This window comes from Acyrthosiphon pisum, chromosome A1 (assembly GCF_005508785.2).
Source record: "Acyrthosiphon pisum isolate AL4f chromosome A1, pea_aphid_22Mar2018_4r6ur, whole genome shotgun sequence".
NCBI classification, from domain to species: domain Eukaryota; kingdom Metazoa; phylum Arthropoda; class Insecta; order Hemiptera; family Aphididae; genus Acyrthosiphon; species Acyrthosiphon pisum.
Window position 1 is genome coordinate 87200740 of NC_042494.1, and position 26145 is coordinate 87226884.

Genomic DNA, 26145 nt, shown 5'->3' on the forward strand with positions numbered 1-26145 from the left:
CCAATTAAGCACCGTACATTATCCTGGTAATTTATAAAACGCACATAGGTACACAATAGATCTCATACGTATATTATATTATATTATTGTTATATTACAATACAATATTTAACTGTATTTAAATACACATCATTTGTGGTATACAACGTAATAATATATGTAAAACTAAATAATTATACTTCGTGTGTTCATAATATTATGCAACTATCTTTTTGATGTTTCAACAATGACCATCATCGTCAATCAACGACCGTACACACTCTCTCTATGAACTCAAAAAAACACATAATTTGCAGCTATAGGTGTTTCCGATAAAAATTGCTATAAGACTAATATTAATAATATTCACTCTAATAAGCGCGGCCGAGCCAAAAATATATATCATTGGAGATTTTTCATATTTCTTATATAATCCTGCATGATGTCCCGAAGTCTAAACTTTTGAATTTTGCCAGAGACAGTTTTCGGAAAGTCATCCATGATCAAAACGTGGTTCGGAACTTTAAATCTTGCGATCTGTAACAGTGTCAAAAAATATATAAATTCGTTTCATAATTTTGTGCGACCTGTTAAACTCGCACGTCGTAATAATAGATAACAATAACATCACTCACGTTGCCATTGCAATAATTTTTTACGGTTTCTTCGTCAACAGTGGATCCTTTTGTAATCGTTATAGCAGCGCATACTACTTCGCCGAGTCTCTCGTCTGGTATTCCAAACACCTTTTCACGAGTAGGTACAACGAGATCATTAAAAAATAAAACTCAGGTTTTCGATACGAACCTGTGCTTGGATAATTTCCGGATGAGACTCCAAGAAGTATTCGATGGCTTGTGGTTGTATGTTTTCACCGCCTCTGATGATGATGTCTTTAATCCTGCCAGTGACCACGCCATAACCATCTTCGTTCAAGATTAAAATATCACTAGACATGGAAAATATTGGTTTTTTTTCTGTCGCACAGCGAAATGATTAAAATATCTAAAATGGATTTAAATACCCAGATCTAAGCCAGCCGTCGTCTATTGCCTTCTTCGTCATTTCCTCGTCGTTCCAGTAGCCGGGCATGACGTTGTAGCCCTTGAACCAAACCTCCCCTGGTCTGCCCATCGGTACAGTGATCCCATTTTTGTCCACAACTTTAACCTGAAAATAAAGTATAGTAATACAGGTACCTACACTGCAATATTATAATATTACAACTATAGAGGCTGACGTATAACTAACAGACTTCGCCCGGAAAAATTGAATAATTATAAAATGCGGCTTTATATCGGAGACCGGAATATCTCGATATTGGTGTACCTACCTCAGTTCAGATATTATAGCTCTTTGTATATATTTCTAATTTTGAAAATCCCTTTGTAATTATACCACTACAATATAAGGTGGTACGAAGGTACTGACGTACTGTCTAAATGTCAGTAAACTAGCATATTCTAGGCACTAAGTTAATCAGCCAGGATATGTTCGATTATAGAGATTAAATTAATCGTAGGTATATTGAAACATTTCAGAAATCAATATTATATTTCTTGAAAAGTTTTGTGACTTTCACAATTCTAGAGCTTTTAATATTATTTGAAGGATCCACTGCGATAACATATCTGTTAATAATATAATTTTTTTTTGTATACGTATGATTATAAAACGAAAAAATTAATTGGACGGCGCTTTGATTAGTCAACCTTGCACCACAACCATACATATGTATGATTTGTCTACAGTCATAACATTTAAGGAGTATAATATAAAATGTAAAAATGTACCAAAATCGAACTCAACTGCACTGTATAATAATATTATAGTTCATTAATAACAGTTATCCATTGGTCCGGGGCTGTACGCGTATCTAATGACATTGCACGGAAATCGATTTAAATTCGTAAATAAATTTTGATGAGCAGTGATGAGATACAAATATGATTTGAGGCAAAACCATCTTTCAGAATACCTATGCAACATTTAATCTACTTACCACATATTCTTTTCGTTTGCACAATATTTTAGACGATATAATGCGCATGTCCATGGCTGTTTTGTATTGGCATATAATATTATATTTTGTTAATTGTATGTATTTTTCACGGTTAGTATAGTTAGGCGGAAGTGCATAGATATTAAACAATGCCTACGTCAGGACGACAATTTATATAGAACTGTTTGTGTACCTATATCTAAATTGTAATCAAACAATATTCAATTCGCCTATAGCTGATCCAGCAAGAATTGAAATTAAATAATGCCAGTGGATTTACCCCCTTGAGCTCCGTTAAGTGTAAACTATACCCACAAATTTTTAACACGGTAATTTGGGTAGTCTTGGCCAAATATAAAATACAGGTCTAAAAATATTATATTGTGCAGCAATTGTAATAACTATAAACTAGGTATTTAATTTCCGATGTAGCCGATGGCAATCTTATACGAATAAATAAATTCATTCTTCGCGAGCCATCAAATCCCTATCTAAGCCCCTCTTTAAAAAATTTTAAATTTTAAAAATTGGCTTCGAGGTGAACATCCTCGGTTATTACTTATAGGGTTACCAATGAACCAAATTTCAGAACCACGAGTGCGATAGACTTGGCTGTGGATCGTTTATAACACACCACATAAACACACACACACACACACACACACACACACACACACACACACACACACATACACACAAACATTGCATTTTATTATTATGCTATAATCTATAGTCATTGTGTGTATAAAAGTTGGTGAAATCCATGTAAAACCTTGATGAATTGATGAAACAGTGACGAAACGCGTCGTATAACGATTTTTAGTTTATAATATAATAATAAAAAGAATAATACCGTAGATTCATTTATTTAATATTATGGGTCATATAACCTTATGTAGTGAACAAGGTTCAGATTCGGCGACTCAGACCAGAAATGCACCGCGTAAAAAATATTTAATATAAAATACCTGTCTCCCGTGACTTGTCAATATCGATCCAGCCTCGCGATCGACGCAAGATAATGGAAGCTTGTATTTTAAATCATGTTCAGAATAATTTTTTTAATTTTATATTAGGTCATATCTCATATTAATTGTGAATAGAGACCACCGCCGTATTGGATAGTAATCGAATGTTTGCTAAAATTATCTGATTTTTAAATATCTACAGTCTACACTCTACATTAAGAAAAAAAATGTACTCAAATAATAATTGTTTGTGGGTAGGTATATTATATTATGCAAACGAAAATTCAACGACATAGTTTAGGTATTATAATTACCTACAATTTACTACTAATTATAGGTTCTTACAACCAATGGAATATACCTTCCCGAAAAACAATATTTTGAATTACATTATTTTCTTATCTACCTATATGGTTCTTATTTATTTATAGTGGCAAAATCAAAAGTTCAGAATAATATTATCATGGATCGTACCTTAAGGATTTTTACGACATTAAATGCACAGCTCTGTTTATTACAGTATCATATCATTATTAGCTTATAAATATTATTTATAAAACTGAACTCAATTATTGATCTCTTACTACAGTTGTGAAACGACGAATTTTAAGTACATATTTTATTATGAGAAGAAAAAACTGCAGAAATCATTAAAACAAATTAATATATAACTACTGTTCATTAGTTTAATATAATATATATTTTCCCCATGTGAACACCCGTCTCAAGGCGAACAACAAATATCTGCAAATCTGCGATTGCTGATAAATAGTACGTAATATTATTAATATTATTATCTAAATGTATTTTGCGTATACAACTTACTTCAGAGTGATCGAGCACTTGACCAACTGTAGTTAACGACGTGTGCTCAGACTCGTCGGCATTCGAAAGGAACACTATGGGACTAGCTTCTGTCATGCCGTAGATCGACTGAAATCAAAACATCGTCCGTTAATGACATTCAAATTTAATATTTGAAAATTTTAACCATAATGAAAACGTTTTACCCTTGTTATCGTAATAAAAAACAAACTCCACTTCCTCGATAAATATTATATACCTAAAATTATACTGTTATAATATTATTATATTAATTATTGTATACAATTACATACCGTACAGGTAAACCTGTTCTTAAATCATCGAGCTAAAACAAATCTCCAAGTATATTTTTTACCACTTTAGGTACACCCGTAGGTGACCTATAGCTGAAGCAACCTGCACTATTGCAAAATTGAAAATATGTCTGATTATATTTTAATTCCAAGGAAATTTTAATGAGAACGTAATATTTTCACGGCTCACCATGTAAAGTGCTTGTTTTTTTTAATCATTATTATTATTTTTTACGGGCGGATCCGCGTATGTTACACTGAAAACGAAACCATTGCAATTTATCTTGTTTAACTGCTGCCATTTTTTTTATTACAAGTGGTTTCAATTTTGAAAATAATATTTTATCATAATTTGTTGTGAATAAAACTAATGATTATTTTTAAATTTCTATGTAAAACATAATTTTATAGAATAAAATATAATTATGGCATTTATTTAACATACTCGTATTATATACGTGTTAGATTACCCTCAATGGCCTCATGGTTAGTCCAATTTTATTATTTATCCCGTGCAGTTATTTTATTCTTGTATAAATTAGTTAAGCAATAACTTCATATTAATCATCAGATTAATAATCATATACCTATGTTGGAAAATAGTCGTATCAACAAAATAATTCATCGAATGTTTATTCCGTAAGAAATTTCCCAACCCAACTATCCATATTTAATTTTATTGTGAACGTTTAAGTACCTATTCTTCTTTGACATTTTTATCATACAAAATATATTTCAAATAGTATAAAGATAGATTTAATAATAAATATAAACAATAGCAATAAATTTGTATTATTGTGGTCGCAAAAAAAAGTATACCTAGGTACTAAAAATGAAAAAAATTGCCAATATTATAAGATACCTACCAGCTATGATAGTTAAAATGTTATTATCGATTGCCATATGTTTTTTTAATTCTTCGAGTTGACGAAAGACAATTTATGAAAGTCAAAATTGCACACACCTGTTTCAGTACCTATATATTGTTTAACCTATTAACAGCCTTGGCTATTTTAGATTCTGAGCGGAGCGAAGAAGCTAGTGGTTTTACAATGGTTTTTTTTTTTTTTTATCCTGTATACAACATTTCTACCAGATGGAGCGTTTCGATTTCAACATATAGTACCTTATCGTTTAGCAAATTGGATTAAGATACTACTTTAAAGATGTCATTTTTCGATTTTCTCAATAGTTATATTATAATTCCACGGGAAAAACTAACGACAAATTACAAAAAACCGATAAAAATGGGATTTTAATTTTTAACGCTTTGTATATCGCCATAGCAACGAATAAAAAATGTTAATATTATAATTTTAATTCAACTTCTAAGGCTATAATAAATAATAACAATATAAAAAATACAGACTGACAAACCGTCTCCGCTCAATGCTCATAATCGTTTTTCTTATACAATGATATTATATCATTGAATTCAAGTTTAATACAATCCATTATACATTGACCTACTTGCAACCTCGCTAATGTACAGCAAAGTGACATCCTCTCTCCCGCTTTTTTATTTTCAGAATTTTAGACGCTGTGTGGCAAAGGTTCTCTTCCCGGAGAAATCCTGCTTAATACGTAATAACTAGTAGGTATTGTAGCTCTAAAAATTACCAAAAGTGCACTTAAATATATAAAATATTAATTTTAAAATTAATATTTTTGAATACAAAATAAGCATTTTTTCTGTAAATACCTATTATTTTAATGAATATATTTTATTGGCATTTTAAGTACAACTAACGAGTTACAAAAATATTGAATTATATTAATTTATAGGTTTTTAGATACTACTTCAATATAATGTTTCAATTTCTTCAACTTCTAAAAGATAATTGACAATTTTTTTAGTTTCAAATGTTTCGAGACGTGTTTCTAGGAAAAACATATTGTGTCTGGGAATAGTTAACAACCATTTTAATATTATGATCAAAATTTTAAATTATTTTAAATTCAATATTATTTAGATTGTATAAATAAATAAATAAAAACTTCGACCAAAAATTATTGATAAGAATTGTAAATTATTTAAAATGTGTATCTAAAAGTATAAAATGGAAGAAATATGCCCTATAAACAAAAAAAACGCAAAATAAGCATTTACATGCTAAATAAAATTTCAAAACTAGCTTTGTGAAAGCATGAAACGTATTTGTTTTGTACTCTGCTATTTTTGTAACTGCATTGACACGTCATGTGCAAAAAAAATATAGGTACAAAAGCTACAAGTCCTCTGCCCTAGTAATATCTAATTAATAATTATAGTAGGTACCAATGAGTAGGTTACAATGTAGTAGGTACTAAGGTATCTAATAATGCGATTTAAAGTCCCGTATTGTTTAATTAATATGCTGTTGAGCTGATTAATCAACTGCAGAATGAAGATCTTCTTATCTTGCAGAAGCTATAAGGGAATTAATATAGTTTTTATCGAATTTGAGAATCCTGCTAATGACTACTATTAGTGCTTGTTACATAAATTCCGGATAAGGACTGCAGACAACAGGTCATTGACCGACCATTTCATGCTGATAAACAAATTGGTTTATTGCAATTGTATTAACTGAACATACCATTCTAAACGTTGAATTTCTCGGTGGTTTAAAGTTTTTTTTTTAAATGTACTTAAGGACGATCTTTTGACGGAAATCGAACTTGTAAAAATAATCCTGTTAAAACCTTTACCCGTCGCCTAACCCGTGTAGAACTATGCTATCATATAGTACGCCATGTAATTAAAATATAAATAAAAAATCTGAACCAGACAAACGTAGTTTATTTTGTAAACAGTAAAAAAATAAAAGTATTATCGAAATGTTTGATTAATTAAACATAACTTCTTTTATATTTAATTATATTTTATAAGTAACCTAGTTAACTTATTAATCCATGCTCTTAACGCTGCGCGTTTATCGATAACAGTTTAACAAAGATGAACAATTTTCGTAGTTTGTATACTTACAAAGTACATCATAAAATATTTTTTTAAACTAATTATATTATGTATTTTTAACTACTGGTTTAATTACTATTTAAATGCTCGTTGCTTATGTTCGATTATCAATTCCGATATAGTTTAAAGGTTATTGCGATACACGCTCACTGCTCAGTATTAATTATAAAGATTTTAAACTCGGCCCGACAGTAATAGGAAGCTGTAAAATGAGTTTCCATTTTTTGTAAACTCAGTCTGGATTTTACGGACTGTAAAATTTTGATATTTAAGGGGTCCGGAGCAGGTTTTTGAATTTTCAGCAATTCTATAAAATTTTAAAATTATATTTTATATTTTAGTCGCCTCCTAAATATTTAAATAATTCTAAAAGTTATAATTTGGCTGGAAAGTGTTAATTATAATATTTTTCCACTAATCTACTGCTCGATACCTATTTAGGGGGTAAACAATGACTTAGTTAATTCTCAGGTCTTGTAGAATTGTCGGATTTTGATAATTATTTTTAAGAAAAAAATTGGCTTACAGGCCACATTGAATTCCGACTTTGTATTTAATTTAAAATAATGGTACCTATTGTATAATTTGCAAAAAAAAATTTTAATTATATTATTTTTGAATACATAATACATATTATAATATTTGAGATTAAAATATTTAAAAATGGAGTTCAATATGGGCTGTAGATTATCACTCACTATTAGTTAAAAAAGTATCAAATAAGGATTTTAAATTTATGGAATTACTGCGTAATATTGGTTTTGTATTTTATTTCAAATTTATAAATATTATCTTATCATAAAATTATTTTTTTTAAATATAATAAGCCATGATAATGTATATCATATTATAGTAATTTAAATTTCGCTATTTTTGTACTTTGTAACCGTCATTGTCAGAAACTTTCAACTTTTTAGTTTTTACTCGATAAAAAGAAATATAAGTACAATATTTAGTGCCTATACGCATTAAATCGGTTCGTTTTAGGTTTCTAAATATGAGTAGATAAATATCATATATCCCCTTTATGTTCGTCCGATGGTTAATAGTGTACAGTTACCATGATACACATATTATATAAAAGATTTTAATACTACGGTATGAAAAATAAATATATAATTATAAAACGGTTCTGTTCAAAGAAAATACATACCAGCTAGCATTAAAAAACATCAAAATAGGAGTATTTAATGTAGACTCATATTAGCCAACATTAAAAAATAGGCCAAAATATTATAAATGTTACAAGATTCTTTTTAAATTGTACACGGAATATTACAGTTTATTGCGTTGTATTCAATTAATACGTTTAGAAACTGAGAATTTATAACACGCTCGCATAGTAAGCTTTCTTAACTTGTTTACTATTATATTATTACACGTGATAAATTTATCGGTGCAAAAATATTGTTATCAGATCTGAATTTATTATCGACCTTTTCAGTACCTTATAACTACTGATCCCGGGCAGAGTTTATTATTATTTAGGTACCTACGCTTGTCTGTTGATTACTATTTACATGCAACTATATATCATAATAAACAATACCTAATAAAAAAGAGATATGTAGTTGATTTTTACTTATAGGTTCTGATGCTTAATGAAAATTGTCAACAACAAAAAATATACGCGTTATGTATGTAATTTGTTAGATTTTATCTCTATAGAAGTTGTAGATTGTACCTATAGGTATTATATATTATACATCTCCAATAGAAAAATATACAATTGTGAATGATATAAAATGATATAAATGCCTGTACATTTATCTGACCATATGGGTACGCCGACCTGAATTTCGGGGGGTGCCCATAATATTATTGGGTCCTCTCTTAACAAGACTTGTAGCCGTGAAGGTATACATATTAATCGGTGGTACCTATATAATTATTAATTACTAGTAGCAACTACTATAACTACCATACCAATATATTTCCTTGGATTAATATACCTATATTTCTAAGATAATTTCAATGTTTATTTATCATTAATTGTACTTCTGTGGTCATCTAGCTGTTACAATCATAATAATTAGTTATTCCGCTCAAATTTAAAATATTCTACGTTTTATTATTTATTTCATCACGAAACTTAATTTAATTTTACCACATAAATATATTAGAAAATTACATTTAATTTTAGTACCTAACCTCAATTGAAATACGGGCACTATTGTATCTGGGACTTAAACTTTGGTGCCCCAATTACAATATGACATGGGTGCCCGGGCACACCCTGCACCCCCTGTGCGCACGGCTATAATCTGACTGAATAATAGTTACCTACGGGTTTTGCGTGAATAAAATAATGTTATTATGACATTTTTTTCTAACTAGCTGGTTAGGCTTCAACGTAAAGGGTCATTACTAGGGATGAGAAGTTATAGGATTTGCATATTTTTTTCTGTATCTTCTATTTATAACTAGGTGAGCTAAAAATCTGTTTTATAACCTAATGAATCAAAATTTGGTATTTAAATTTTGCATATTTTTGCATATATTGGTAGTTTTCTTAAAAGTTGCATATTCATGTTTTTTTGTGCATAAAAGTGCATATTTAGTAAAATTATGTGGAATTTAATACAACTGACATGAAAAATGTATTATTTTATAGAATTGTATGTGTTCGTAGTCTGCAATAATCAATAAAATAAAAATGCAGATAACAAATTTGAAAATTATAGAATTGTAACATTTAATAGTAGGTAGGTATATAAAAGTAAATCTAGGATTAGTATCTTATCTAATCGTTTATTACTCAATTAGTCTGAATAGAAAAATATACACTTAATGATGTTCCAAGCGAATCTGCCTTACGAAAAACGTATGTGACTGATTGTTACAATGAAACAATGAATAATATTAGAAAACATATCTCTGACAAAAAAATTTGGGTTTCTATAGATGAAACTACTGATGTAGAAGGTAGATTCATTGCCAACGTTATTGTTGGAACATTGTTAATTGATGGGCCAGGTGAAATATTTTTATTAACAACTGAAGTTTTGGAAAAAGTTAACTTTTCAACAATAGCAAAGCTCTTTGATAATTCTATGTTCCTTTTGTGGCCAGACGGTATACAACACAATAACGTGCTTTTATTTCTGAGTTTCAGTTAAAAATTATTTATATTTTAATAGAAACAAATTTAATGGAATATTATTTATATTAATTTATTTTAAACATGTTTTTATTTATGGAAAAAATTGCATATTATAATATATTTTTTGCATATTTTTAAATTTTTTATGCATATATCATAATTTTTCCTTGCATATTTTGTCTATTTTAGCTCCTATAACTTCTCATCCCTAGTCATTACACTGCTTAGGCGCTATATACATATATGAGTAGGTAACATAAAAATAAAAATATTTACATTATTTACAACTATTTATGGTCTATCCAATTGAAAAATATATAAATTGTATTATGACATTATAATATTATACCTATCGCGTAATTCAATATTATGGTATATTATGTTATGATAATATATATAATACGCGTGTGTTTACTATATGTGTTCGTATGCGTATAATAGTAAATAACTATGAGAAACGTGTCTACCAAGTTGCAATTATGTAACCACTAACTGCTGCATAGATCAACCACGAGCTTACGGGTCTATTTCAGTTAAATTTAATTACCTATGCGCGATATTATTATTATTATGATATACTATTTGGTTCCTAATATTATATGTGTATAGTGTATACTAATATTCTGCTGCAGTGCACGTGGCTGTGAGATGGATCATTTAAGTCTAGACAGACACTGTTGCGAAAATTCAATATTTCCAAATTCTATATTTAAACTATAATATGATATTATTTTACAACACCGCACGTGAGGCGCTGGAATACGCTTATTAAAGAATACGTTATACAATATTTTCCCTTTCTGCAGATCGGTTATTATATTATTATCGTATTATATTTCACCTCTTCGTTTTCGTAGCGTATAGGTATGCGATTGAATAATAACTGCAAATTTAATTTTTCACGTGACCTATAATATTATTATTATGGTTTTAGTCTCCTTAACGAGTGCTGTGGGACCTATCGATTTTCACACTATGATTATTATTTAATCAGATATTCGTGACGAAATCGTTGCAAAAGATACATCAGACCAAACGCATTCAAATGGTATATACCAAGGTACCTATGCTGCAGTGCACGCAAGCGCAGATCTTTATTTTTTTCCACATATCTAATAAAATAATATATTACCGCGAGTCTTTTGAGATTGAATGTGGTTTTAATTTGTTTGAATAAATTTGGTGAACACAGCGCTCCTGCGCATAACCCAATTTCAGGTGTAGTAAACGTATGCCCTTGATCCAATAGTTCCTTGGAAGCGTTTATCAAATCAATGTACATTGTTGGTGTCCCGTACAATATTGTACACCTAAATCAACATATTATACACTACAAAATATATATTTTATTTTCCGACATTATGTATAATTATTACAACAGGTAGTTTACGATAAAGTGAATCCGCTGCACCCGTATTAAAATATTATTTACTAACCTAAATGGTTATGAGATAACCGAAAAAAATATCGGAATTAATGTATGTACGTTGTACATTGTGGCATGATATTTCTTCTAACAAATAATTAACATACGCGTATTATAAAGTTCATTTTTTTTTCATTAATAATAATAAATTAGGCACATGTAAGTACCTACATTGTAATTAAAATGTGTATAATGTTTTTTTTTTCAAATAATAAATTATAATTTTAACAACAAATCAATAGCTCATAATAATAATAATAAAAATATTATGTTCGTTTAGTAATACTTACTTTTCGGCGAGGATGGCCCTAGCAGACTCGATAGGTTTGTAACCAAATGCTGGCAGTATCAGTGCGCTGCCACTATTTAAACTCGCCATAATACCGACTACAGTCCCAAAAGTGTGAAAGAATGGAACTTGCAACAATATTCGGTGTTCCTATTTCAAATCAATATAATAATACTATATATAGGCAAGTGGTATAGGTACTATAAACGTATACTAATTGTCTTATTATTTCTAAGTATCTAATTCAAATGTGTATAATATTATTACATTCAATATTCACCAGTCATCACTATCAAACAGAGTGATTCGCCAAGCGTGTTCACCACCATTTTTTTTTTTTTTTATTTTCAATTTCCGTTTTTTTTTTAAGTATAGGGGTAGTGGGTATGTACTTACAGACCATATTTTCAAATAGTTATAGATTTTATATGCCATATTTTAGGAGTGTCCTGTGATCATTTTACGAATAGAAACGACCTCTTTTTAGTCTTTTTACTGTAATAATGATTAAGCACATGATTTTTTTGAAAATTTTAATATGTATAAATGGAATGGAAATTCGAACAAGTAATTTCTGAGTAATTGAAATTTGTATCCTATAAGGATAATGGTAATATAGATTTGAAAAATATGAAGGAAAGAGGCTTTAATGAGTTGAACATTTTATAGTTAACTAATATTCACTCACAAACATTTTATCATTCGTATACAAATCATTAAGGGGGCTGCCCTTAATGATTGGCAGGTTTTGTCAAAAATCAAAATTACTGCAGATTTGACCAATCTAGACATACATTTTATTTGTTATAATGTTTTTCAATATATTTAAATTCCGTATCATAAAATAAACCTCAAGGGGGCTGGAGGGGGCTCCAGTCAATGAAAAAAAGAGACTTTTAGACCAATAAGCTAGGTTTAACAAATTTTAATTTTGAAAACGGATTCTGATTGATCAACAAGTTAGAGGCGATTTTGAATATTCCAATTATTGTTAGTGTCATAATGAATAATATAAATACAAAAATATCATATTTTTTCGATATTTTTATTCTTGGTCCTTGGATACCACAGCTGAAAAAAAATATTCAAAATCGCCTCGATCATTCCCTAGTAAACTTGTTGATCAATCAGAATCCGTTTTCAAAATTAAAATCTGTCAAACCAAATTCTTCCTGTTTTGTCTAGCTTATTGGTCTAAAAGTCACTTTTTTTAATCTACTGCAGCTCCCTTAAAGTAGAATAAGCACTAACCTAAATATTACACAATATATTTTGTTTTTTATGTTTAACCATTATTAATAGGAGTCACATATGCTTAGTTCACAAAGTTTGATGGCTTGGAAACAATTTGTTCGAATTTTTATTTGAGTACGTGATGAGATTATCATAAAAAAAATCCAATATATTTGAAATGTTACGATTATCACAATGATAACCCTCCGTAATCAGCGTTTTCCAACAATAATTATTAGGTAGATACCTTTTCCATCAGCAGCATCCTCTTGCTATAGAAATACGAGTTGTTCACGACATTGTTATGAGTCAGACACGCCCCCTTCGGCGCACCAGTTGTCCCCTGTAATATTTATCATTATTAATAAATTACGATGACTAATGTCTTCAGACTGCTACAACAGATGTAGTTGCCGTTGTTGTTATAAAGATATAATGTTATAATATTTTGCTAAAACAAAAAAAATAAATTCCGCAAAAAAAAGATTTTCTCACCGAAGTAAATTGTATATTGCAAATTGCATGAGGATTCAGTTCGCGGTTAATTTTTTTCAAGTATGACGTTGATTTTATTGTGCCTGATTGGCACACGTCCCAATATTTAATGACTCCGCTAGAATATACGATAAGCACGGTTATTTCATTTAAAAAACTTCGTTTCGTCGACAACTTACGGTAAGTTTTTTTCTGTATTCATCACTATGAACTCCAAATTCGGTAAGTGTCTGGTAGTAACTGGTTTACCATAAGGTTGCTGGGCGATTTCCGGAACAATATTTTTCAGCAGCTCGTAATAGTTTTGGTTCGGGTGAAACTCGAGGGCGATCAGCATTTTCGCGTCGACTTTGCTAAGACAATGGTGGAGTTCGTTTTTCATGTACAATGGATTTATATTTACCTGCGAGTCAAAAATGAAATACATACTAACCTCATCATCGCTCTAAAGTAAGTTATCATCCTAATCAAGTAGGTATATACAAAGGTAGAAAATCAAACTCACCGCAATCATTCCGGCTTTAATCGACGCTAATAGTGTGATTTCCCATTCTACCGAATTCGAACCCATTAAACATAACCGATCGCCTGGTTTCATTCCGATTTCCAAAAGACCGGCAGCTAATTCGTCTACCTTGTTTGTTTTATAAACACAAATTTTATCATATTATATATTAGACTATTATTATGTTGATCTCTTGTTGCCGAAAAAATACGGTCCTTTCATTTTTACAACCTCATGCTTAAGATCCGAAAATGTAATTTTTCTGTTTTGGTGTACAGAAACTATAGCTTCTCTGTTCGGGTATTTTTCTGCTGCTTCGTCGATCAAATGTCCAACGGTCATATATTTCAGCGATTCATGTTTAGGACCTTTATAGTAACTTGGTTTGGCAGTCGACCTGAGGATAATTATTCAATTTTTAAAATATAAAAATATTCTGAGATTATTGAATTTTTAACAATAATATTATCAGTGGCAGTCAAATGGTTTTGTCAAAGGTTGGAGGGGGCTGACTTTTGTACTTGCACTATTTGATAACATATAATTTATGCCTTTTGTTTATCAAATCTTAAAGTTTAAGCATTGTAGAAAAAGGTCATGTGGGGCTCTATCCCTCCTCATCCTCCCACCCGTTTGACCGCCACTGAATATTGTACAACACAGAAAAAATTATAAGTAAATAGGTACACTATGTTATATGATGTAGAACATGTGCAGTAATAAAAGTGTCATAAATTCATAATCCAAAAAACTATATTAGGTATTAAAAATATATGATGGCCAAAAATAATAATAAAACCTAACATTTTTTGGACCAATATAGTTTTAAAATTGACAATTTAAAATATTGAACTATGAAAACATAATAGTATTATATATAATATATAATATATATAGCTAAAAAAAATATAAAAGTAGGTAGGTACGTATAATATTATAAGTAAATTTGTTTTTCATTGTTTTAAATATTTGTTAATGAATAGTACATAGTTGTATTTTATACTACCTACAAGGACTGTATAATATTATTTGGAGATAAAAAATAATAATAATAATAAAATGAAGCATGTAATAAAACGTTATAAAATGTTCATAGAACTATACAACATACTAAATATTATACATTAGGGTATTACACATATTATATTTTAATGGATCATCCGATCATCTTATAGAGATAACACAAAATATCACAATTTTAGTAAAGCATACTATGTATAACCTTCGTAAAAGATTTAAACTAAATTAAACTAAAAAATAAATATGATCGATGACATAGTTTGTCTTTTCAAGGATTTAAAATAACACAGAGGTATTATAATAATGTTACAATAATAATAATATTTTGTTAACGGTCACAATGAATCCTAAAAATTTCATTTAGACCTTAAAGTAGGCTCCTTCAGTCCTTCCTGTATACCAACTATGACATCACAACTCACAAATAATTACTTGCAACGTTTTATCAAACTAAATTAATTTCGTAGTATTCACAAACAACAATGATACGTGACATAAGACCATTAAGCATAAATCATACCGTAGTAGATTTACATAGAACCATATTTGTCTTGTTTTTGGCTGAATGGTTATGAGGAAGTCGTTTTGTGGGTAAGCATAAATTATGCTTGACTTAGGTACCTATACATCGAGTAGGTACCTATACTCATACAATATGTGGTTGCAGTGGTATACTACATCACTATAATAATATGTAAAACGTCTAAACATAATATAATGGTCTACGGAAATCTTAATCAAATCCCATGTTTGTTTAGGTACCTACATGACAAAATTTGATTACTAAAATACGAATATACACCTAGGATTTTATTTCTGAATAGGTAAAAGCAATAGGATAGTTTAATATTATTTTTAATTTATTATCTATTCGTTCAGGTATTCTTATAGTTTTGCAATAGATATCTAATTATATTTAAAATCTTATTATATTACCTAATGTTAATATAGTAATATACCTAATGTTATTCTCTTTGAGTCTTTATAAGATAGTTTTAAATTTAACGATGCAACAATGTGCCTATATCAATTAACATTAATATTTTAATAAGTAAAATTAAATACACCGTTTGCTTAGTTTGCTGGTTATCGGGTATCTACTGTTAGTGTTACTTATTAGTAGGTAATTTATAATATGCTTCTAGACTTTCACTTAAATGTCAAGACAAATAGTGAAATTTGTTTTAAAAGATTACCAATGCTTAACTATTATAGACGATACGCGTTTAATATATTGCTCTATTTTCCTAAATATAACTGTGACTTAAAGTTTTAAATAAAATAGATCAATGCAAATTACGTATCGTATTATTGTAAAATAAAAAAAATAAAAATAAAATATTAAAATACGGTCATGTCTAGATAACTGGAATCCCTAGGAGAATAAAAATAGTTTTGACTTGTGTATTTTTCGAGTTGTATAGTAACCACAAATCCAACTCAAAAACACTTTAAGGGGCAAGATAAAAATTCGAGTCATCGAAATTTTTGAGTCATCTAGACTCGACTATACATACAAAATATATACCTACATAGTATATTGCATATTATGTTCGTAATCAGTAAAAATATGATATATTATAATGCAATTGAATTGTCATAATATATTAAAAATCAAAATATTGATATATTGCCTTTATTATTACGTGAATAAGAATAAGACGGGTACATATTACGTTTAACATAAAGTCCATAAATTATATTATATTTGTTTCCCTAAACACTGCAGTTTGGGATACCTGTTGCATTGGTTTCTCGATTTATATTTATTCATCGTCTGTAATGTAATAGACATGCGCACAACGTTGAGATAATGATGTTTTTTACTATTCGGGAAACTCGCTCAATATACGCCAATATCTACTAGTTGCTACAATAATATTATTATGGAATGTCATTTATGCCTCAGTATTTTAATTGCATGATTTTACATATTGATCAATCGAAGGTTTTTCTTGGGAAATAATATATACATATTATAATGACATTCAAACATGTTCAAACACATCTCACCAATTTAATAGGAAATTTTCTGTTGATTTTACATAAATCGTGGGTTATACAACGTGCAGTTAATCATTGCTAACCCTCTATAGTATTATAAGTAAAATGTTTTATACAAATATTTTTATATACGATACATTATACGTTTAAAGATATGATATTTAAATTATAAAGCTCATAAATTCGTAATAATTTTGATTGTATAACTGATTTACATTTCAAGCTGTATCTCCGCCATTATACATCGGGAAGGTACGTTTTTATAATATATAAATGTAAAAAGTTCACTTCAAAAAACAAATTTATCGTTATATTATAAGTTATAACCAAAACTAAGACTGGATCGCTGAATAGAATAATTATGGTAGCCAATAATTATAATATCACTATAAATTATAAATTTAAAAATTATTCTGTATATTATTGTACGTGTTTACACACTTTTGTCGAGGTTATGATATTAATCATTTAATGGCAGAACTATAACTCCTTATAAATAAAATTGCAAATCATATGCTTACTTATTTCCTTGTCCGTTTTGTATGAAATAATCTTCAATCATTTTATAGAAGTTACGATTATTATTTAGGTACTACACCTGTTATCAAACTACTAGTAGTTAAATACGACGCGCACCGTATAAACTAATAAATCTGATGATTTTGTACCTAACTTACAAAATGTCTATAATATAGATAAATCAATTATTCGGATTTCGTTCGTCGAATAAACTTACACGCGAATGAAACACTCATCAAATACGTTACAATAAAGCGAAGACCCGTAAAAAAAAAAATGAATAACCAAAACAATAACGCTCCATTGAAATTTAAATCATTATTTTTTGTATTTGCATAGTACCTATTTGAAATTATAATTTAAAATTTTTTATTTCTCCTTATGATTCTAATAATTCGTTTTATAATGATATTTTCGACAGTCCCCCATTATATTCAACATTTTTTTAGTGGTTCTATGAATAGTCAATACAACATTATAAAGGTTGATTTTTAGAATTAACTTGACACACGTGTCAATCAATGTTTTTTTTCTAGTTTATATTTTCGCCAAACCTTGAACATAACATTGTCACTTTAAGTATTTGGACTGCCCAAGTTATATTATATAGTAGTATAGTACACAGCAGTACAATACAATTGTATTAAACATTTCAAAATAATGAATAATATTAAGCATAAACACTTAGTTACAATTATAGACCGAATATAATATACTTAAATAATATTTTAATATAGTGTGTGACTCAAAATATCTGATCATTATGAAACCAAACACTTTTAGCAGAGAATTTTACAAATTACTTTTAAATTTAATTTAAATTGATTTTTGTAACTACGTCTATAATTTAATTGGTTAGGTAGGCAGTACCTGTAGATATTATTAATTGTAGTTTTATATTTTGACACCGCGTATTGTTGTAATATATATTATATAATTTTTTGTTCAGAAACTAAAATAAAAACATATTATTATGTTAGTTTTTACAAACATCTACACCGACGTAATGTATAATTTTATCTCTATTCATGTCCATGTTTTGTAAATAAACAATAAGCATAGGCGTGCGTAGCCCGTTGTGACAGATTGGATGATACTTGAAACAAATTATTTTAGGTGTTACACTGTTATCTATAAAATTACATTCATTTACTCACCGGTCATCACCCACTGTTCAAATCTTAAGGTATAGTATATATATTTTTATTCATAAGTAGGGCCAGGATTTATATCCATTTGCATATTATTTTCCTTAAGTCCAAATTGATTGGTTGTGATATATGTCTACGATTTACCTTATCCTCGATTAAATAGAACCATTTTTTGTTTGCATATTTTATAGATTTAAGAGAATCTTGTTAATTTTGTTGATATTAGAAAATCAAAAACCAAAATGTATTTATACCACTGAATAAGACAATACAACTATTTATATGATCTAAGTTGCCATCTATAATAAGTATGGTACAACTCGCAGGGTGGGCCACGGGCCACCTGACCCATCCCGTGCGCACACCTATGACAATAAGTACCTATATATATTAGGCACACAAATTTACTTATAGTATGTTTGTATTGTAATAATACTCACAAAGATTGTAAATAAAAATGTATTTAAAAAAAAAAACGTTATGGTCTCCATCACAAATAATATGATTTTGGTACCGAACAACAATAAAATTATTATATGCTTGTAAAGTGCTAATGTGTTGTTGTTATACAAATATAATATATGTGTAGGTATGGATTCGGGTGTTTTTATAATATAAAATAAATATTTTCCATCGTATAGGTGCTGTTGACACTTATGAAGTTCTGAAATTTATATTTAAAATATTTTTAAAATTTAATTTATTATATCGATACAAAAACGAGTAAAATAACAATTACCAATTGTCTGTTTAATCAAAAATATCTAATTCCAATACGTATTTAGACTTAATATTTCCAGACATTTGCATAGTATTTTATATAGGTATTGTATTTCCAAACTGATATAATAATTATATTTTAAACAATACATTTTAATATCAAGCAACTTTCTATTATCTATTACCGCGTATAATGATTAAGATAAAAAAAAGATTTTCGTTCGCTTATAGGCAGGTAATGAATAGGTATTTAAAAGTAGTTTAATAACTATTAATATAGCATCAATATTTCTTATAACTGCTTATCATACTTTAATGTATTTTGACACATTACAATTATAATTATACATAATATTTAATATTATATCTGAAATATGAATGTGGTAGATCCGCCTTTATGTCATTCTATTTTCAGTATTTTGTATGCGATATTAAAATTTACAAGAATAACAACTAAGCAAAAGGATGTAAATTTAAAATTTTAATATTGTTGATGTAACGAAAACAATAATCGCTCTGCGAATTAAATCATATTTAATTTAATTATAACTGATAGGTCATAGGTATAGCTATTTTTCTTCAGAAAGTAAAAACTTGAAATAACTTAACAACGGCGTATGACTAACTTCGTTAACTTATGTTTGGTACATGCAATATATTGTGTTGTGTATGGGACAATGACCATATTCTATTGTACCATTGATACCAAAGCAATAAAAAAATCATAGTTCATAGTGTCCTCCTAATATTATTGTTTGTGATTTTAAATTACTCATTAGTCCATAGTTCACATTATAGCCAGTTTAGTATACCTAGTCAGTAGGTTGAACCCACCTAATATTTATCATTAAACAAATATTATGTTTTTTTCTGCACGGGTACCGCCTGCATTAACCCAAATAATAACTAGTTTGAACTTTTTAATAAACACCCAAATTTTAATTCAAATCATTTAATATTATACGATAATTTATTATTATTATATATTTTAAGTATTTATATAATAATCAATATTTATGATGAAATAAGATAATAACCTAGTAAACAAATATAAACCGTTTATGTGTCAAAATAAAAACCTATTTACCTTAACTAACCCATTGGGTCATTGACATCTGACGCGTCAACAGTTTTTTCTTCTGATATTCGACACGACATTAAAGCCATCCTACACTACACTGAAATTAAACACAGTTTGGTCCGCACAGAAGTCTAGGGTAGAACGTCTGAAAAATTAGTTTTGGAATCATTAGAGACTAGAGACATGATGTAGGTATGGTAATAGTACACAGATTTTCAAATATTCTCTTTAGAGTTATCATCATAAATTAAAACATTGTTCAATGTTTTGTTTATTATTATTATATTTAAGCGAAACATTCATGAATTTAAAAGTTTGAGATTGTATACGATGCAATATTAATTAGTAATTATGTATGAAATAATAAGTCAATGAGAAAATAAAAAAAATATTTGAAAAAAAAATGGTTAATTCTGAACATATAACTTTTAATGTATGCGTACCTACACAATTAATGTATTTGCATATTTCAATAGTACAAAATATATAGGATTTTTATGTGTGGTAGGGAGGCAATCGTACAGTTTATTTTCCAGGTTTATTTCTTGTGAACCTTGATTTCAATAATGATTCAACATTTTTTCCGAAGACAAATTATTTTTAAACCATCGTTGTCAATAACGCTATTGTTAATAAATACCTATAGAAGAAAATTATAACGAATCGTGTTTTTAACTGTAGTTATCTTTAAACACAGAACAATAGATCACAACATAATACAATATGTTTGTGTGCAATAAAAAATAACAACAACAACAACAAATGTATAGTTAAATCTTAGCAAAGATTTAATTGAAATTTTAAAATCCTTTTTTATTTAATAATATTTTGTTATTTTATTCAAAAAAATAATAAAGTATAACTAATATTTAATTCCTAATGAATTGTGCATACTTAATAGTTTTTTAATACATTAAATTCAGTACCCTACAGTATTAATTATAATCCAGCTAATAATAAAAGGGTAAAGCAATAACTTTCCAATTTACCTCTATTGGTTAATGACATTGAAAACGAATTCGTCTGATGTGCCTATATTAATGTTTTTAGAACAGCATTATGGCGACACGGGAGCAAGCTGACGTGCAATTTCTCACCCCATAGATTAAATATAACATTGGTAGAAATTTGAAACTCTGTGGTATATACCAATCATCTCACCCGAATTCATCTCCTTTAAGGACTTACTGGAAAACTATATATCGCAATCGTTGTGATGAAAATATTTTTTTCGATTTTTAGCAATTAAATAACAGTTAATTTATGCTATTTTTTCTCGCTAGAACTGCGTTATAATATTATGTTGTTTTGTGCGTGCGTTTGCAGTGCTGTTACCACTCCCGCAGTCGATAAACCTTAAGAGTACGTCCAATCGGTGTGAGGAAACAGACTTGTAATGGAAAACCTGTTCACTTATAGTTGAACTCAAAGTATGCTATCAGTACCGGCAACATCCCGCATCAGCGCAGCGTCACAACAATTTGCAGTAAACACGCAAAAAAAAAAAACGGAGTCAACGACCCCCGCAAATCGGCTAAACACCGGCAAAAATATTATGCATAATATTAAATAGCAATGGAAATATCTATAAAATATAATATTTGTATAAGCGCCGCTGACCTCTCTGACAACAGAATATTATATAGTGGTCAAGTTTAGTTATCTGAGCCACGTGAACTCAAAATCAACGTGACGGCCGATGCAGGTGTAGATCCAACGCCGGCGAAAATATTACGAACTCGTATGGGCAGGAATTAAAATACCGGAAAAAAACATTAAATGATACATTTTACAAAAACGCCTAGTATTTTTAGAATATTAAAAAAGTGACATCAGAAAATGTTTTTAAATGTTATAAAAGCATAAGAAAATTACAATTAAAAGAATTGACAGAGTAAGAAAACGTCTAATTTTACAGAAAAAAATTTAGTAAATTATAATAATTAGACCCATGGGCCGCGAAGCTACGAAACTACTGATTTATTAAATGGATTTAGTTTAGACTAAAACCAAAAAATGAATACAAGTTTTTAAAAAAAATGTCTAAGTTTTTACTTTTAGATTCTATTTTTTACTTTAACATCACTTCAAGGGCAGTAAAAATGCTTTGAATTTTGACTTTGAAGACAGTTCCTGGTAGAAAATTATATACAGTTGTTACTATAGTTGAATCAAAAGTAAAAAGTTCTTAGTGCTTTTCAAAGTTAGGCTTAACTTTTAAGCAAAACCAGTTATCCAAATATTTTTTTTTGTCAAAATTCAAAAACTGTATTCGATGAAGAATTGATATTTTCACCAAATATTCAAGTTGGCGTCGAAATATGTTAACTTTTTTTGTGCCATTTATAATATATATTTGAAATATCTTATTTTTTTTTTAGTATTTGTGATTTATGTATTGATTATCAGATTTGTTTTTGAGTTAAAAGCTTTAAAATGTAATATAAGGTACCTCATTAGTCTTGATTTTTATCATTAAAAATTAAAAAAAAATGTCATCGTAAACACACATAGATACCTACATTTTTTAGGCGTAACACGATTACAAACTTTTATCTTTTACCTCCAATAACCACACACGATTAATGATTATGCGTTCTTTGCCTTTTTATATTCCAGTGCGCACAATTGAACAAGGCACAACAAAATATATATTGGTTAAAATTACCATTAGCTTAAATTATGAAATTCCCCTAAGTTAGTAGATATTGTATATAGTGCCTACTTGCGCCTGATAAATTTTTTTATTACCGATAACGGATAAGTGCAAGTGACCGTGTTTTCACACGTAATGCTTTTCAAACTATTATTTTTAATGCATCGTTCCAGTCCATTACATACACTGTACCTAATAAAGACATGGCCATCAAAGATTATTTAAAAAAAATTCCAATCACTAATAAAAACTATCACCATCTGAAAATGTATAACAAATACTTGAGAAAATACAAAAATAATAGAATAGCATTAAATATGTAGGTATTTGTTAACATTGGGTTTACGATTTAGAGTTGAAAAATACCATAAAATGTGAATATCTTCTTTCTTAATTTTTTTTTAGGTAAATATTAATTTTATATTTTATGAATATGTATAGTGATGTGAATTTGTTTATGTAATTCGCATAATTTTTAAAATGAAAAAATTTTGAATATATAATAGGTGTCTTGATACAGCATAAAATATGTACGATTATTCCACATTGTTATACAAAAATTAATTATTCCATAGTTATACAGAAATATACATAATATTATACATAGATTATACTGATTACTAAGTAGGAAGGTGTTCGCATAGTGTAAATCATTATAAGCATTATAGGACAATTATCATGAATGTCTTAAGCCAACCATACAAAGTATTTGTTGTGAGGAATCGTGTCTTGTTTTTTTGTCGATAAAAAGTGCGCCACCTTAGTGACTTTTTATAAGCGATTTAAGTTAAAATTTTGATGACATTAGCTGAAATTTAAAAGTATTTTAACGATTTTTGTTTTGTTATTTTGATATTATTCAAAATATATTAACCTTACAACTATGAAAGATTCCATTATTATTACTTAAATTATCATTTTCAGTATACAATTAAATTTTCAAACTATACTCACTATTTTATACTAATATTTTAACCTAATCGTGACTTTATATTATAGGCATTTGAAATTTTTGACTTTTTTCTAGTTGTACTAATAGCAACTTAAAAATATAAAAAACATATACCTAAGCACGAGTTATTACTTATTTGATAATAGTTTGAAATTCAAATTTTGACAAAATTAGTCAAAGTAAATGAATAAATAGTAGATAGTAATACCTATTAAATATTATAATAATAAATTATTTACTATTTATTTATTATTTCAATAACTTGAAAGGATTATCCAATATAATAGACTTTAAGTGACAATACTTAATCGTACTCGAGTATCCGCTTAACCAAGGGCCGAGACATTAAAAACTACAGATTCGTATTGTTTGTAAGTTCGTGAAATACTCAGCTATGATAATTTATTTAAATGGCAATCACTGATGATAGTGAAGCACATGATGTTTATGAAAATGTTGAATTATCTAAAGGTATTCTAATAAAGGTTTTACTTAAAATATAAAGTATAATATATAATATTCCAGTCTAGTATACCTACTTATTATACTCAGACAATTTTTACAAATATTAAATCTAAATGCTATTAGTATAATAATGATTATAATACTATTTTCAAATCATCTTTTAACCTATCATCGTGGACGATTATCCTTAGTAGGAACCTACATAAAGTTAATTGTTTAGAAACTAATTGTTTGAATTTCAATTTATTTACATCAATGACATTTAAAAATAATAAACCACTTAGAAATGTACAGTTAAATAAGATGGTTCTAATTTTCAAAAACAAAGACAGAGGACAAACTATAAATGACATAAAAAAATCTAAATATCTATTAAAAATATCGTGTTTATAAATTGGGTACAAAATAGAAATTCCGCATAAATCAGAATTTAAATAACTCATTAATGAAGAAAAAAATTGTGTGATTGTTCTCATCCATTATATACGTCATACAATCGTTATTGGTCTCCTCTCTCGCAAAACTACGTGGGTTAAATGTTTAATTTTAAAATAATATGCTACACTTTATCCTACATATAGGCACGCAGTACAGTAGTTCAGCCGCAAGATATGGGTAAATGGGTTATCGCTTACATAATATAATAATATAATTATTCAAAAACACAATATAGGTACTATATTTATTTCTAAACTAATAATGAACTTAACTTGATACTAACTATATTACAATTTACTGGCTCTTCCTCCTCTTCCCGAACTGTCTCCTATATTTTGACATTCGACCAGCACTCTCCGACTGGCAGTCTATAGTGCTTCTACTGTCCGATTCTCCGTGGTAAACTGCTTCCTTAATTGATTACTATGTCATCATTAAACTAAATTGTCGCCACAGTTATTACACACACGCCACCCCACCCCAACACAATACAGGTAGGAAACTGCTACAATATTATAATATTATAGCCACACACTAATTTGTTGTTTTTTTTATTATAAATAATAAAGAAATATTTACCAGTCGGTTGTCATATTTTTTGTGCAGTTAATAAATTGAATAAACATGAAAAAAAAAAAAATGATTAACAACAATACGCGAATTACATGACGAAGAAGGTCTACTAATGTGGGAAACTCTTCCGACTTATTATTGTTATGAATTGAATTTGAAACAGTAAAGCTTACTAACTATTTACAATGGATGTATTTTGCGTCGGGTTTTTTATAAATAATATTATACCTGAATAGGCGCCTACTTAAAACACCATAAAACCATTTATAGGACTATGTAATTATTATTACAAAAAATATAAAAAAAATAAACATTGTTACGCATGTTGTGTCAGTCTATCCAGTGGCGGACTGGCTCAGGTGGAGATTGGGAGAAATCCACCGGGGCCGCTGTCGTGAGAGGCCTCTTCGTTATGGTGCACTTTTAATAAAAATATTTTATATTATGTTACTAAATTAACAATAATAGATAATAACACACAAATACACA

At 28.5% G+C, this 26145-nt stretch overlaps 2 protein-coding genes across 5 annotated transcripts in view; one reads left to right on the plus strand and one right to left on the minus strand.

Moving 5' to 3' along the window:
- The window catches only part of LOC100163976 (elongation of very long chain fatty acids protein AAEL008004), a 127073-nt gene that overhangs the window by 33429 nt on the left and 67499 nt on the right, over positions 1-26145 (plus strand). The window lies entirely within an intron of this gene.
- On the minus strand, positions 50-25481 carry LOC100165363 (acyl-CoA synthetase family member 2, mitochondrial). 3 transcript variants are annotated; one of them, XM_016804712.2, is made up of 13 exons: positions 25367-25481; positions 14309-14474; positions 14078-14206; positions 13752-13975; positions 13573-13690; positions 13325-13420; positions 11846-11994; positions 11262-11439; positions 3775-3882; positions 1004-1149; positions 787-928; positions 615-725; positions 50-516 (listed from the first exon to the last, which is right to left on the minus strand). In XM_016804712.2, the coding sequence occupies exons 2-13, from the start codon at positions 14417-14419 to the stop codon at positions 382-384; spliced, it is 1647 nt and encodes a 548-aa protein (XP_016660201.1). In that variant the 5' UTR covers positions 14420-14474; positions 25367-25481; the 3' UTR covers positions 50-381. The 3 variants fall into 3 exon arrangements, with proteins under 3 accessions (XP_016660201.1, XP_029343549.1, XP_001947925.2); XM_029487689.1 differs by lacking the exon at positions 25367-25481 and adding an exon at positions 20579-20717; XM_001947890.4 differs by lacking the exon at positions 25367-25481 and adding an exon at positions 17623-17901.

Excerpts from the sequence above, each read along its gene's own strand:
- LOC100165363 (XM_001947890.4), bottom strand. The coding sequence starts at position 17,663 with ATGATTGAAGATTATTTCATACAAAACGGACAAGGAAATAA. Across the intron at positions 3,883-11,261 it reads TCAATCTCAAAAGACTCGCG|TCGATCTACGGCATGACAGA; the intron begins GTAATATATTAT and ends TTTTGATTTCAG. Across the intron at positions 929-1,003 it reads GACGGCTGGCTTAGATCTGG|TGATATTTTAATCTTGAACG; the intron begins GTATTTAAATCC and ends TTCCATGTCTAG.